Raw genomic sequence first — 14,476 nt, forward strand, 5'->3', positions numbered from 1 at the left:
TTATTTAAAACATATTATTTGTTACTTGAGAGGTAGAGAGACAGAGAAAGCTCTCGTCTGCTGGCTCATTCCTGCTGCAAGGCTGGGGCTGGCTGAGGTGGGAACTCAAACCAGGCCTCCCTCATGGGTGGCAGGAACTCAACTACCTGTGCCATCCCCTGCTATCTCCCAGGTATCTGCAAAAGAACCCACCAGAACAGCCCGTGAGAGGGAGCCCAGGTAGGTGTGTTGACCTGCTTGGGCAGGCAGACAGCCAGAGGTCGAGTACTGCTGCATGAAGGTGACAGTCCAAGAAGCAGACTTGCGACTGCAGGTGAGCTTCCCAGTGGTCCAACAGGTGTTCCCAGCCGGGTAATCTGCATTTCTGGGCGGAGCTGAGAAGGCTGCACAGCCCTTAGCTTAGGGGCTTTCCCAGTTCACCCGGTGCCCTGGAGCGACACTCCACAACGGCCCTTCCCTGCGGGCCACCTGTGTGCTACCTGCTGGCCTACTGGGCTAAGTGCCCGCTCACTTAACTCCATCCCTGTGTGTGTAACACTTAGAATCTTCTGGGAACATACTGCTCAATGTTTTTTTGTTTTTTTTTTTTTTTTTGGCAGGCAGAGTGGACAGTGAGAGAGAGAGACAGAGAGAAAGGTCTTCCTTTGCCGTTGGTTCACCCTCCAATGGCCGCCGCAGCCGGCATGCTGCCACCGGCGCACCGCGCTGATCCGATGGCAGGAGCCAGGTGCTTCTCCTGGTCTCCCATGGGGTGCAGGGCCCAAGCACTTGGGCCATCCTCCACTGCACTCCCTGGCCACAGCAGAGAGCTGGCCTGGAAGAGGGGCAACCGGGACAGAATCTGGCACCCCGACCGGGACTAGAACCTGGTGTGCCGGCGCCGCAAGGCAGAGGATTAGCCTAGTGACTGCTCAATGTTTTTAAAAGTATATGCTTATTGATTTATTTTCACTGGGTTTGAATGTCAGGAACAGAGAGAGAGAGAATGTGAGAGAGCACTTCCAACCACTGGTTTACTTCCCAAACACCAGTTAACAGCCAGGGCTGGGCCAAATTGAAGCCATGTGTGACAGCGCAATGTACTTGAACCTTCACCTCTGCCTGCCATGGTGTACATCAGCAAGAAGCTGGTTCGGAAGTGGCGTATCCAGAAGTCAAACCCGGCACTCCGCTGTGCTGCATCAAATTCCTATCTCATAATCGGTATTTTCAAGCGAAAGGAACTGAAGTAACAGCATTGGGTCCTGCGTACCTGCGGAGGTGAGGCAGGCTGCTGCCCAGAGCTCAGCTTCTTTACAACTTGGTTATTCAGAGTCTCAGGACTCCCAGCCTTCTATTCAGATCAGAGCTGCTTTCCCACCTCCAAGAATTAAACAAAAGGCATAGGCTTCCCAACTGGATGAATTTAGGTCATGTGCCGGCCCCGAACCATTCCCGGCAGCCAAGAGGAGGCCCTGCGCTGATTGGGTCGGGAGGAATTCCTTCCACATTCTTGCACGGAGGGGCATGGGGATACGCCGAGTGGGAGTAAGAGCAGCTCCTGTGAGCCCCTTGGCTGCTGTGCTACAAGGGAGCAGGCGTCGGTTCCTGCAAGAATTGGCAAAGTTCAGTTTGAAATTATTTTATAGTAAAAGGATCAATGCAAGTTTCCTTTAGAACACAGAAGAATAGCAGAAAGAAAACAAATGGCTCATAATCCTGATGCTAACAACCATCCTTACTGGTTAAAAAGAAAGAACATGACAAAAACTGCAGATTTTATTTGGAAATGCATTAAATACAACATAGACCGTTCCTGGGACAACTGGCAAAGCTGAACACAGAATATGATAAGTAATACCAGGAGAGTTCAGTTTTCCTGAATTGGATGACTGCTGTGTGATTGTATCAACGAAAGATAAGCTCTCTCCCCCGGGAGACGCATTCTAAAATGTTAGGGTAGGACATGCTTTTTGAAACTTTCAAATGGTTCCAAATATACACGCACATGCACAGAAAAACGGGTGTTTCCCTGTAAATATCGCAAAATGTCAGCATCTGGCAAATCTGGGTGAAGATTAGCAATTCTTTGACATTAAAAATTTGTAAAACGTGTTGGGAGAAGCAGACATCATAAACCGTTTGTTACCATCGCCGAAGCTTCTACAGCCTCTTATGACGCAATTAAAAAGACCCAAAAATTCCGACGGCAGGGTGCTTTACTCCCCGCTCCGTCCGCGGCCGAAAGCCTCGCCCGGTTCCTCCGGTTCTACCCTCAAAACGACGCGAAATGCCCTTCACACAACTGTTTTAGGTATGATGTCTTGAGAACTTTTTAAAAAAAATTGTAAGAATTTATTGATACATTGGATCCTCAAGGTCACAGCAGAGTTTTTTCATTTTCTCGGTATTTGCTTAACCCAGCCGCTCAAAAACGAACAAACAAAAAAACGACCAAGGAGCAATGCGCGGAAACGCGCAGTCAGTGGAGGTTGACAGACGGGGCTGGGAGCCGCCCCATCGCGCGGCATGCCGGGATCTGTAGTCCTCCCACTCCGGCCTGCAAGGCGCTCTGGGATATCGCCCGACCGCTCCTTCATCTCGCGAGGCTATACTCCGCTTCTAGGCCCTCTGACCCTCCTCCCCTTCTAACGTGTTTTTTAAATCCACCAATGGGTACAAAGCTTAGGCTCGAACTGGCCAATCGGAACGCGGAGCCACCGGGAAATTTAAATCGCGCCGGCCGGCTGCACGAGGCACACCGTCTCAGGGCTGATCCGCGGTAGACGTTTGCAGGGCGGCTGACCGGCAGTCTGTGGACACGCACCGCCTCCTGGGGAAGCCTGCGTCGGCTGTGCAGGTACAGCGTGAGGCCGCAGCCCGGCGCGGGCGGTAACGGCTGCCCGGGAGGCCGCGCTCGGCTTGCGGATGGCGGGAGGGGAGGCCGCGGGTACGCGCTGGGCCCGGCTGTGGCCTCCCTCGCGGATGAGGCCTTCGGGGCGTCGTTGAGTGTCGCGGCGGCTTAGTGGGCGGCGCGGAAGCTGGGGCTCCGGGGCGCCGAGGTTCGGGAGGCGGCGGCGAAAGCCGGAGCGCGGCGGGCTGGAGGGCGAGAGGCCGGCGGAAGGGCCGGGGCGCCGGCCTCGCCTCGGCGGGCCCCGCCGCGTCGTCCCTGGGGCGGGGGCGGAGGTGGCGGTTGGGGCCGAGTGAACACGGAGGTTCCGGCGGTGCGGGGTCGCCCCGGCCGCGGCCCCCGCGAGTCCAGGCTCTGGCAGTGTAGACGTGTGCGCGCCGCCGAGGCGCGGCCCCGCGCTGCGGGTGGGCGGCGTTCGCGGGGAACGCCGGGGCAGGCTCGGCGGGGTCGGGGTGCCCGGGGTGGTGGTTTGCCTGCCCGCGAGCGCGGCGGGGGTCCCTGCTGGCCCCCGAGGGTCTGCGTTCACTGCCGCTGCCCTCGTCCGTGGTGGGCTGTCGGGGGCCTGGCCCGGAGCCTCCCTGCCCGGGACGGGGGCGCTGGGGAAGGGGCGTGAGCGTCCAGAGACGCGAGATGGGATAGAGTGAACGATCCCTCTGTATGTGGAAGCGATAGTGTTTTGGACAGTTGTGTTAAGCAGTGGATCATTCCCCCTTTGGCCTTGTCAGTGTGGTGCCGGGCAAAGGGTGGGCAGTGCTGCTCCAGGGGGGCTTGGACCCTCGGAGGGGGGGGGGTTGTAGGAGCGACGGCCTGGCGTTCCTCCTGCAGGGTGGGGGTTGCTGGGCTTCCTGCCCTTGGGGTTCCGTTGGACAAAGCAGACTGGGAAACCGGAGTGTTGCCCTTCCTGCCTTCCAGCTGATTCCTTCGGTCTCGTCGCCATGTCCACCAATGAGAATGCCAACTCACCGGCCGCCCGGCTCCACAGATTCAAGAACAAGGGGAAGGACAGCACCGTGAGTACCTGCTGCTTCCCCGTGGGAGCTGCAAGACAGGAGCTGGGGTGGGAAGGGGGGGGACGGGAAGCTTTTTCCTTTTTTTTTTTTTTTTTGCAACAAAGTCGGATAGGTGAGGGGATGTGTGTCTTGTCTCAAGGAAATGAGACGGCGCCGAATAGAAGTGAACGTGGAGCTGAGGAAGGCCAAGAAGGATGACCAGATGCTGAAGAGGAGGAACGTGAGCTCCTTTCCCGACGATGCGACTTCGCCGCTGCAGGAAAACCGCAACAACCAGGTAGGTTCTGCAGCGGCTCGGCGTGTTTCTGACATCTCAGTTCCGTTCCTGGTGTTGGGCTTTAATGGTCACCTCTGTGAAGATTTCTGACTCCCCTTCGCGTGCCGGCTGCGGGGCTGTCTTGACCCGACCGCTCCGCTGTTGGCTGGCGCGTCCAGAGCCAACCACTTCCTGATGGGTTTCTGCCTCTTCTGGTGTTCTCCATTTCTTTTATTTGTTCACATCTTTTCCCTCCTGAGATCTTAACAGTAGCTTGTAATTTATCTTTGGCTTCATTCTGTACCATATACTTTTTTCCCGAAACACAATCATACCATATAACGTTTTGGTCAACAGTGGACTTCAGCATCATGGGATCTGACGAAGTGGTAACGGAATTGGTACATGAGTATATAGCTGAAGAAGAGGCAAGAAAAGGGAACTTATAGGGGGAAACGAACCTCCAAGAAATTGACAGTGACAGTTTTAGCAGAAGCTTTTGTGAAACTTGGCAAACTCCTGAAAGAGCTTGAAAATATGGACGTGAACGCTGAGAGGTTTCTGTCGGTAGGAAGGAATGTCATGGCACGTTAGCTGCTTCCCGCTGGTCTGCGATGGAAGGGAAATTCTCCACGGACGGACATGCGTGTTTCAGAGCAGCCCCTCGGGAGGAGCCTCGTGCAGGTCTTCCGGAGGCCATTGCTGTCATGGGAGGTGACGGCTCCATTCATGTCCCTGAGACCTCAGTGATGCCTAGACCCTGAGTAGACCCGGGACAGTGTATGTGATTGTTTGCTTTTAACAAAAGTATAAAGAGCAAAACTTTAAAAAACAAAGACAACTTTTGATAAGAAATACAAAGAAGGTATAGAGACAGGGGAGTGACCTAGTGTCTGAGATGCCACTTGGGATGCCTACGTCCCGCATCAGTGTCTGCCTTTGAGTCTCAGGCCTGCTTCTGGTAGAGCTTCCTGCTGAGGCACACCCCGGGGCAGCAGGCGATGGCTGAAATACTTGGGTCCCCGCCGCCCACGTGAAACCAGCTTTGAATTCCAGGCTCCCGGCTTTGGCTTGTTCAGCCCCAGCTATTGAGGGCATTTGGAGAATGAACCAGAGGATGGAAGCTCTCTATATCTCTTTCTTTCTTTTTTCTACTTTTTCTGTTTTTTTTTGAGGCTGCATTTTTATTATTTTTTTAAAATATTTATTTCCTTGGGGCCTGCACTGTGGCTCACTTGGTTAATCCTCCACCTGCAGCGCCGGCATCCCATATGGGCGCCGGGTTCTAGAACTGGTTGCTCCTCTTCCAGTCCAGCTCTCTGCTGTGGCCTGGGAGGACAGTGGAGGATGGCTCAAATCTTTGGGCCCTGCACCCGCATGGGAGACCAGGAGGAAGCACCTGGCTCCTGGTTTCTGATTGGCGCAGCACCGGCCGTAGCGGCCATTTGGGGAGTGAACCAGCGGAAGGAAGATCTTTCTCTCTGTCTCTCTCACTGTCTATAACTCTACCTGCCAAATAAATTTTAAAAAAATTTATTTCCTTGAGAATTAGAGTTACAAACAGAGAGAGAGAGACGGAGAGGTCTTAAATCTGCTGGTTCAGTCCCCACTTGGCTGCAACAGCCAGAGGTCTCCCAGGCAAGTGCAGGAGCCCAAGCACTTGGGCCATCTTCTGTTGCTTTTCCAGGCCATAGCAGAGAGCTGGATAGGAAGTGGAGCAGCTGGGACTACTAGAAACGGCGCCCATATGGGATGCCGGCACTGCAGGCAGAGGATTAACCTACTAGGCCACAGCGCTGGCCCCTCTTTCTTTCAAATAAGTATTTGTACAGCTGTATGGTGTTTTAATCTAAATGTTATAAAAGTTTTTAATTTTAAGGTTTGTAAACTACAGTAAGCGAAGGTTAATTTGTTATTGAAAAATGATTTTTAAATGACTTTAGTGTAGCCTTCGTGTGTAGTGTTTATGAAGCAGGCAAGTAGTCGGCAGCGATAGCCTGAGCTGTTACTCATCCCCGCTCGCCAGCTCACCCAGAGCAGCTTCCGTCTCCATTTACAGCAGGTGCCCTGTGTAGGAGTACCAGTTTTAAAATCTATCATGGTTTAGAGCGTGGTTGTACACTAGTTAGTGCCACCTAAGTCTGTGAACAGATACTCCGTGGTGTTTACCATAATGACGGCATTTTTCAGTGCATATCGCAGTGGTGACGTGTGATTGCTCTTAACCATGCTTTCCCTGCTCCGGGTCTGTGTTCCAGGAAAGACTTAAATTAAGCAAGCACGTCTTTGTTTTCTTTTTTTAATTAATTTTTAACTAAATAGCCAGGTGGACAGCTGCTTCAAATTTCCAATAGTGACTTTTTTTCTTAAAGATTTATTTTATTTATTTGACAGAGTTAGGGAGAGACAGAGATGTCTTCCATCTGCTGATTCTCTTCTGAAATGACTGTAACTGGCAAGGGCTGGGCCAGGCTGAAACCAGGAACCAGAAGCTTCTTCCAGGTCTCCCATGTGGATGTGAGGGCCCAAGCACTTGGCTCATCCTCTGTTGCTTTCCCAGGCCGTCAACAGGGAGTGGGATTGGAAGTAGAGCAGCCGGGACTCAAACCGGCACCCATGCTGATAGCGCAGGCAGCAGCTTTACCCACTGTGCCACAACACGGGCCCCACAGTTTTGTTTTCCAACTTCACTCTTCCAAAGATAATGGCCACTTTCTTACATCTTTTTTTTTTCCTGTTAATGCTTTATCTCTCCACATTTGTCATTTTTTTATGTGAATAAGATTACATGATACTACTAGCATAAATATGGTTTCCAGGTTACTAATACTCAGTCCCACTCTGTTTTTTTCAGCCTAGCAGGAAAAGTACTCCCTTCTCAGAATTCTGTAGTTCCCTGGTTCTGTGCTAAAAACGGAGAGGAAGTAAATAGCACATTATATATGTAACATGTTTAGGATTTATCTGTTTGTCAAATTGTTCCTCTCAGTTGTAGGCTTCTGGAGAGAAAGCAGCACTGTATTTAAAATTGTTTCAAGGCAGAAAGATTATCCGCTGGTTTATTCCCGCAAATGCCACAACAGTTGGGACTGGGCCAGGCCAAAGCTGGGAACTTATCTGGGGCTCCCACCATGTTGGTGGCAAGGACCCAGCTATCTGGACTTGCTGCCTCCCATGGTCCACGGTGCCAAGCAGACAAAGCCAGGCACTCAGTACGGGATTGGGCCTCTGGTGCCAGACACCTGCCTGGACGCTACCTTCAAGTTAAAAGCATTGGTTTGCAAACCTCCCTGCCGTGGTTCACAGCATACGACATAGTTAGAGCATTTTACTGTGGGAACGTGTGGGTTACAAGGTTAGGTAAGAAAGTCTCCAGTCCATTGCCTGTAACTCCCCTCCTTCTCCTTTGAAGCACATCTGAATGCAAGTGATACGGATGAGTCTTTGGTCTGCTCTAATTTGTTATGTTTAATTGTTCAGTTACTTTTCTTTTTAAAGTGATTAAATGCTTAGATAGTCCATAACTTAAGATTCTTAGGCAACAAGTTTGAACTGTCCTACATATAAAACATTTAACACAAAATTAGATGTAAGCCTAAACTTTCGGTAACTGACTGTAAACCTAAAACTGTCTTCACAGCAGCAGGTGTGAAATGGTAATCTGTAAAATTCTACTTTGCTTTCAGGGCACTGTACATTGGTCTGTTGATGACATTGTCAAAGGCATAACCAGCAACAATTTGGAAAGCCAGCTCCAAGCTACCCAAGCTGCTAGGTATGTTTTGTGTGCTGTAGCGTGGGGTAAGCTGAGAAACTTGCCTGTTAAAAGATTTTTTGGTAGGAAGGGGATGGATAGATGGTCTGTATAAAGATGAACCCAGCCATAGACCTGTTTTCAGTGGAGTTTGTCCTCAGGTGAAACATTAACTACAGCTTTTTGTAATTGCCTAAAGTTCTGCCCCCATTGGTAATTCCTGTTAACCTTTTGGTGTACTTGTCTTTTTTTTTTTTTTTTTTTTTTTTTTTTTTAAGATTTATTTGAAAAGCAGGGTTACAGAGAGGCAGAAGCAGAGAGAGAGAGGTCTTCCATCCACTAGTTCACTCCCCAAATGGCCGCATAGGCTGGAGCTGGGCCGATCTGGAGCCAGGAGCTTCCTCTGTGTCTCCCACGTGGGTGTAGGGGCCCAAGGACTTGGGCCATCCTCTCCTGCTTTCCCAGTCCATAGCAGAGAGCTAGATCGGAAGTAGAGCAGCCGGGACTCGAACCAGTGCCCATATGGGATGCTGAGTTTTACCTGCTATGCCACAGCACTGGTCCCTGTTTTTCTTTTAAAATTTATTTTATTTATTTGAAGAGTGGTGGGAGTGGGGTTGGGGGGAAGAGAATGGCCCACAATGGCCAAGGCTGGGCCATACTGAAGCCAAGATCCTGGAACTCCATTCTGGTCTCGCATAAGAGTGGCAGGGGCCCAGCCCAAGTACTTGGACTGTCTTTTGCTGCTTTCCCAGACATGTTAGCAGGGAACTGGATTGAAAGCAGAAGCACCCAGGACTTGAACCAGCACTGCCATACAGGATGCTGGCATTGCAGTCTGTGACTCCAGTTGCTGTGTCACAATGCCTGTCCTCTTTTCATGTACTTTTTAAAAAGCATTCCAAAAGTCGTTGGAAGGAAAAGAAGAAATACTTAGACTATTAGAAAAGAAATATATTTGGATCCTTATCTCTCACAATAGATAGCTGTGTATTCATAACAGAAAGAATTAATAGTTTTTATAGCTTGACAGGATTTAGAAAAACAGAATGGTAAGTGATCACAGGCCAGGTATCCGCCCTCACTGTCAGCCGGGGAAGTGCGTGGCAGCAGCATAGACTCGTCCTGTTAGGTTGTCACACTGATGAAGGAGCCCTGCCAGGGATTTGGGGTGGGGGAGGGTGAGACAAGCTCCCTGGGGTCTCAGCACTTCAGGATTTACTTATCTGTCTCATGTTCTAAGCTCTTGAATTCAATTTTAAATTGGTTCACGTACACACTTATTTATCACCTTCACCTTGTATTTCTCTTTTTCTTCCCCTTAGGAAACTGCTTTCCAGGGAAAAACAGCCCCCTATAGACAACATAATCCGGGCTGGTTTGATTCCAAAATTTGTGTCCTTCTTGGGCAGAACTGATTGTAGCCCCATTCAGTTTGAATCTGCCTGGGCGCTCACTAACATTGCTTCTGGGACCTCAGAACAAACTAAGGCGGTGGTGGATGGAGGTGCCATCCCAGCATTCATTTCCCTGTTGGCATCTCCCCATGCTCACATCAGCGAACAAGCTGTATGGGCTCTAGGGAACATTGCAGGTACTTTTAACTTTTTGTTTTTTGAGGTTGGGAGAATGACCTTTGTTATGAGTAGTGGTGACCTTTGTGTCGAGTTTTAAGCTTGCTTCAGGCCCCTGTTAGGGATGAAGATGGCATCTAACAAAGGCACCAGAGGGCATCTCAGGGACTTTCCCATGGTGCAGTCAGCCACAGAACGCTGCTGGTGCTAGTCAAGGAGGTTTGCTCAGCTTTGCCCTTCTTCTTTCTGCAGGTGATGGTTCAGTTTTCCGAGATTTGGTTATCAAGTATGGTGCAATTGACCCACTGTTGGCTCTTCTGGCTGTTCCTGATATGTCCTCTTTGGCAGTAAGTTACCAGCATAGTGAAGTTTCTCACTTCTCATCTGCATGTCCCTCTACTTCCTCAAAAGACAGGATCTCTCATTGCTGTTTCCTTCTCCCCTAGTGCGGTTACTTACGTAATCTGACATGGACACTTTCAAACCTTTGTCGCAACAAGAATCCTGCACCCCCATTAGATGCCGTTGAGCAGATTCTTCCTACTTTAGTTCGTCTCCTGCATCACGATGATCCGGAAGTGTTAGCAGATACCTGCTGGGCGATTTCCTATCTCACTGATGGTCCAAATGAGCGGATTGAAATGGTTGTGAAGACAGGAGTTGTGCCGCAACTCGTGAAGCTTCTAGGAGCTAATGATTTGCCAATTGTGGTAAGTTGTTAACTTCAAGATTAGAATATAAAGTACAAGGGACACAATCGATAGTAAATATTGAAATACTGCCTATTTCAGGCCATAAAGAGCCTCTTGTCCAAATTTTTAGGGTACAGACATTTTGAGCAATTGGAAAAAAAAATAATCAGCATCAACATTGTTTTCCTTTTCAGACTCCTGCGCTAAGAGCCATAGGGAATATTGTCACAGGGACAGATGAACAGACACAGGTTGTGATAGATGCGGGAGCACTTGCCGTCTTTCCCAGCCTGCTGACTAACCCCAAAACTAACATCCAGAAGGAGGCCACGTGGACAATGTCAAACATCACAGCTGGGCGTCAGGACCAGATACAGCAAGTTGTGAATCACGGATTGGTCCCGTTCCTTGTTGGTGTTCTCTCTAAGGTATTAGAGATTTAATCATATGATTGCATTTACAGGCCAACATTTTTGTGGTTGGGTACTATTCATTGAGTTCATTGATAAATAATAACCAGTAATCCCTTTCCTTTAAGGTTGGATAGAGCCAGTTGGTTGTTTCAATCATTATTTCTGTAAAATGAAATTTTGGAATCTCATTTGTGTGACTGTTCTGAACTAAAACCAATTCCTTTTGTTTAATAGGCAGACTTTAAGACACAAAAAGAAGCAGTATGGGCTGTAACCAACTATACAAGTGGCGGAACAGTTGAACAGATTGTGTACCTTGTTCACTGTGGTATAATAGAACCGTTGATGAACCTCTTGACCGCAAAGGATACCAAAATTATTCTGGTTATTCTGGATGCCATTTCAAATATCTTCCAGGTAAGCCCTAACAGGGTGGCATTTGTTTGAATTTGGGCTTCATGGTGATTGATTTGCTGTGTCGACTAGGGAGGGCAGCTAGATGACTCATTAGTAGTCAGAACCAGCAAGGCCATTTATGTAAGCCAGGCTCCCTTCAGTGGTGCACTCCCCAATAAGCACAACCCCTGGGGCCCTGCCAGGAGCCAGACGTGCAATCCAGGTCTGCCAAGTGGGTGGCAGACAAGTACCCGATTACCTGAGCCATCACTGCTGCCTATCAGCATTAACTGGAAGCTGGAATCAGGAGGTGGAGCTAGGAACTGAATCCAGGCATTCTGAGGCAGGATGCAGGTATCCTAGCTACCAGTCTAAATGCCCTTTTTTTTTTTTTTTTTTTTAAGATTTTATTTATTTGAGAGACAAGAGTAACAAAGGGAGAGACAGAGAGGTCTTCTGTCTGCTGGTTCACTTCCCAGTTGGCAACAACGGCTGGAGCTGGGTTGATTGGGAGCCAGGAGCTTCTTCCTGGTCTCCCATGCGGGTGCAGAGGCCCAAGGACTTGGGACGTCTTCCACTGCTTTCCCAGACCATAGCAGAGAGCTGGATCGGAAGAGGAGCAGCCCAGACACAAACTGGCGCACACACCTGCCATCCCCTCCATCCGTAGCCACTAGTGTAGGCTCAGCCTATTGCGCCACAGCACTGACTCCTCTAAATGCCCATTCTACCACACTCTTCCTAGGGATTATAAGAGGCATGTAACAGGTGATTAATGAATGACACGACTTTAATTGAAGTCAAGTCTTGAAGTGAAAGCTATTCATACTACTTATTTTGTCAGGTATATTTAACCCCCCAATTTCATGCTAAATTTTGGTGAAATTAGCTATATTTTTCTCGTTTGACCTGAGGATGATTTAACCCTGCCGGCACATGGCATTTTGCCGTAGTGATTGGTACCAACTTCTAGATCTGGTTCTGGAAATTATTACATGTTGAAGCTGGATTCAGAATAAGGAAGGCTGGTGTCTATCGCCATCTGTAAATTATGAGTGACTGGTTCTCCCACCTTCTCTCATGTACCTGCTACATTGAGTTTCAAAAAAAATATAAAGTGGACATAAGACTATCATTAGGATTGTTAAAGAAACTGTTAATGTGCATTCCTGTCTGATATATGAAAGCTTTGATATGTGTATTTTCATTAAAATAGAACCATCAGAGAATAAACCAGTAAACTGGACCTTTCTTTTCTTTTAGGCTGCTGAGAAATTAGGTGAAACTGAGAAACTTAGTATAATGATTGAAGAATGTGGAGGCTTGGATAAAATTGAAGCTCTTCAAAACCATGAGAATGAATCCGTGTATAGGGCTTCATTAAACTTGATTGAGAAGTACTTCTCTATAGAGGTGAGCTACTGTTAATAACAACTTGGAAAATACACATGTATGGGCAAACTATGAGATGTTCTTTTTTTCTCTTTGTACTTTAAGTGAGTTCCATACATTTAAAAAAATTTTTTTATAAAGATTTATTTATTTGAAAGAGTTACATAGAGAGAGGAGAGGCAGAGAGAGAGAGAGAGAGAGAGGTCTTGTATCTGCTGGTTCACTCTGCAGATGGCCACAACGGCCAGAGCTGAGCTGCTCCTAAGCCAAGAGCCAGAAGCTTCCTCCAGGTCTCCCATGTGGGTGCAGGGGCCGAAGGACTTGGGCCATCTTCCACTGCTTTCCCAGGCCATAGCAGAGAGCTGGATCGAAGTGGAGCAGCCGGGACTCGAACCAGTGCCCATATGGGCTGCTGGCACTGCAGGAGGCGACTTTACCTGCTACACCACAACACTGACCCCAATTTTAATGTTTTTGAGAGAGAACTATAAGCTGGTTCATTCCCTAAATGCCCATAATGCCTGAGTCTAGGCCAGGCTGAAGCTAGAAGCCAGGAGCTTAAACAAAGTCTCCATGTGGGTGACAGAGACTCGAGATACCAAGCCATTACTGCCTTCCCCCAGGGTGCATACTAACAGGAAGCTAAAATCAGGAGTTAGGGCCAGGATTTGAACTCCTAGTAGCTTTTTTTTTTTTTTTTTTTTTTTTGACAGGCAGAGTTAGGTCTTCCTTCCGTTGGTTCACCCCCCACATGGCCGCTATGGCCAGTGCACTGCCCCTATCTGAAGCCAGGAGCCAGGTGCTTCCTCCTGGTCTCCCATGCGGGTGCAGGGCCCAAGCACTTGGGCCATCCTCCACTGCCCTCCCGGGCCACAGCAGAGAGCTAGACTGGAAGAGGAGCAACCGGGACAGAATCCGGCGCCCCAACTGGGACTAGAACCCGGGGTGCCGGTGCCACAGGCTGAGGATTAGCCTATTGAGCCACGGCGCCGGCTGAACTCCTAGTATCTTAACTGCTAGGCCAAACACCCACCCCCTGTACCCTTGTTCAGTATTGCAAAATGTCAAAAAAATATATTTAGGACTTGCCCATATAATATTTGGGTTGATGATATTTAACCTGAAATTTTAAAAGTCACTAGTTTACTTTCAAATGAACAATCTTGGGAATCGGAATATCTTTAAAGTTTATGGTTGTCATTGTAGGGATTCTTGGAGAAGTGGGTGAACTCTGATCGTAGTTGGCTCTCTTTCTACTGACAAGTGGCAGGTGGAACAGAAAAATCTCAATTTTGCTTGTAGTAGCATTCTTTAACCCACTCAGAACTGCTTCTCCCAGGCATTCCTGACTTGTCCGGGTTTCAGCGGCCCTTCCCTCCTCCTGTGTCAGACAGAAAGAATATGGTCTCAGGGTTGAAGGTGGGTGTGCAGCTGTAAACTTTATGAGCAGGTCGAGACTTGAGGCATGCTACTGCTTAGAAATGTGCCATATTTATGGGGTCACGTTGCTTTTTCATGTTTCAGGAAGAGGAAGATCAGAATGTTGCGCCAGAGACCACCTCTGAAGGCTACACCTTCCAAGTGCAGGATGGGGCGCCGGGCGCCTTTCACTTCTGATCGCACTGCTGAGGCACCAGTCATTTTGTTGTTTGTCTTACTGTTTCTCTACTAAGACCTTTTTTTAAATGTGGTTTGTTATTGTAGCACTTTTACAACAAAACTATACTTGAACAGTTCCAAACTGTACATACTGTATGAAGCTTGTCCTCTGAATGGGTTTCTTACTTCTGTGGAATTTCGTATCTTACAGTGTCCTGTAAATAAAGATAAAATTCCACCCCTTTCTTCACCTGGTGTGTGTGTTGTTTTCTAATTCGGAGCTCTAATGTTGCAGATGAAGGGTCCGTGGCAACCAGTCAGTGGGGCCAGTCCTGACTGTAGGAGGTGGGGTGTGGATAACTTTTCTTCCGGATTCCGAGTCTCTTGGTTTGGTGCTAAGCTGCTGCTTGTCCTTTTGGTACTTAAACACCTGATATCTGTTTGCTAAAGCTGGAATCAGAAGTTTCACAGAAAGAGGAGTGAAGTTTCCAGAAGTCCTC

The 14,476-nt window shown here is 48.7% G+C and overlaps 1 protein-coding gene across 8 annotated transcripts; it reads left to right on the forward strand.

Annotated features, from left to right (window-relative positions):
* Positions 1–2,158: 2,158 nt before the first annotated feature.
* KPNA2 (karyopherin subunit alpha 2) lies at positions 2,159–14,226 on the forward strand. 8 transcript variants are annotated; one of them, XM_070060459.1, is made up of 12 exons: positions 2,159–2,293; positions 2,664–2,929; positions 3,803–3,900; positions 4,040–4,177; positions 7,843–7,931; positions 9,236–9,504; positions 9,737–9,831; positions 9,931–10,194; positions 10,371–10,604; positions 10,824–11,006; positions 12,249–12,398; positions 13,902–14,226. In XM_070060459.1, exons 2-12 carry the CDS (start codon positions 2,908–2,910, stop codon positions 13,992–13,994), a joined length of 1,635 nt encoding a protein of 544 aa, XP_069916560.1. In that variant the 5' UTR covers positions 2,159–2,293; positions 2,664–2,907; the 3' UTR covers positions 13,995–14,226. The 8 variants fall into 8 exon arrangements, with proteins under 8 accessions (XP_069916560.1, XP_069916561.1, XP_051681086.1 ...); XM_070060460.1 differs by having other exon boundaries at positions 2,664–2,839; XM_051825126.2 differs by lacking the exon at positions 2,664–2,929 and having other exon boundaries at positions 2,195–2,293.
* Positions 14,227–14,476: the final 250 nt, after the last annotated feature.

This window comes from Oryctolagus cuniculus, chromosome 17 (genome assembly GCF_964237555.1).
Source record: "Oryctolagus cuniculus chromosome 17, mOryCun1.1, whole genome shotgun sequence".
NCBI classification, from domain to species: domain Eukaryota; kingdom Metazoa; phylum Chordata; class Mammalia; order Lagomorpha; family Leporidae; genus Oryctolagus; species Oryctolagus cuniculus.

Bases quoted from the DNA above. Each gene is read 5' to 3' on its own strand.
- KPNA2 (XM_070060459.1), top strand. From the start codon at position 2,908: ATGGCGGGAGGGGAGGCCGCGG. The intron at 7,932-9,235 runs GTATGTTTTGTG...TCTTCCCCTTAG, and splicing joins CAAGCTACCCAAGCTGCTAG to GAAACTGCTTTCCAGGGAAA. The intron at 12,399-13,901 runs GTGAGCTACTGT...TTCATGTTTCAG, and splicing joins AGAAGTACTTCTCTATAGAG to GAAGAGGAAGATCAGAATGT.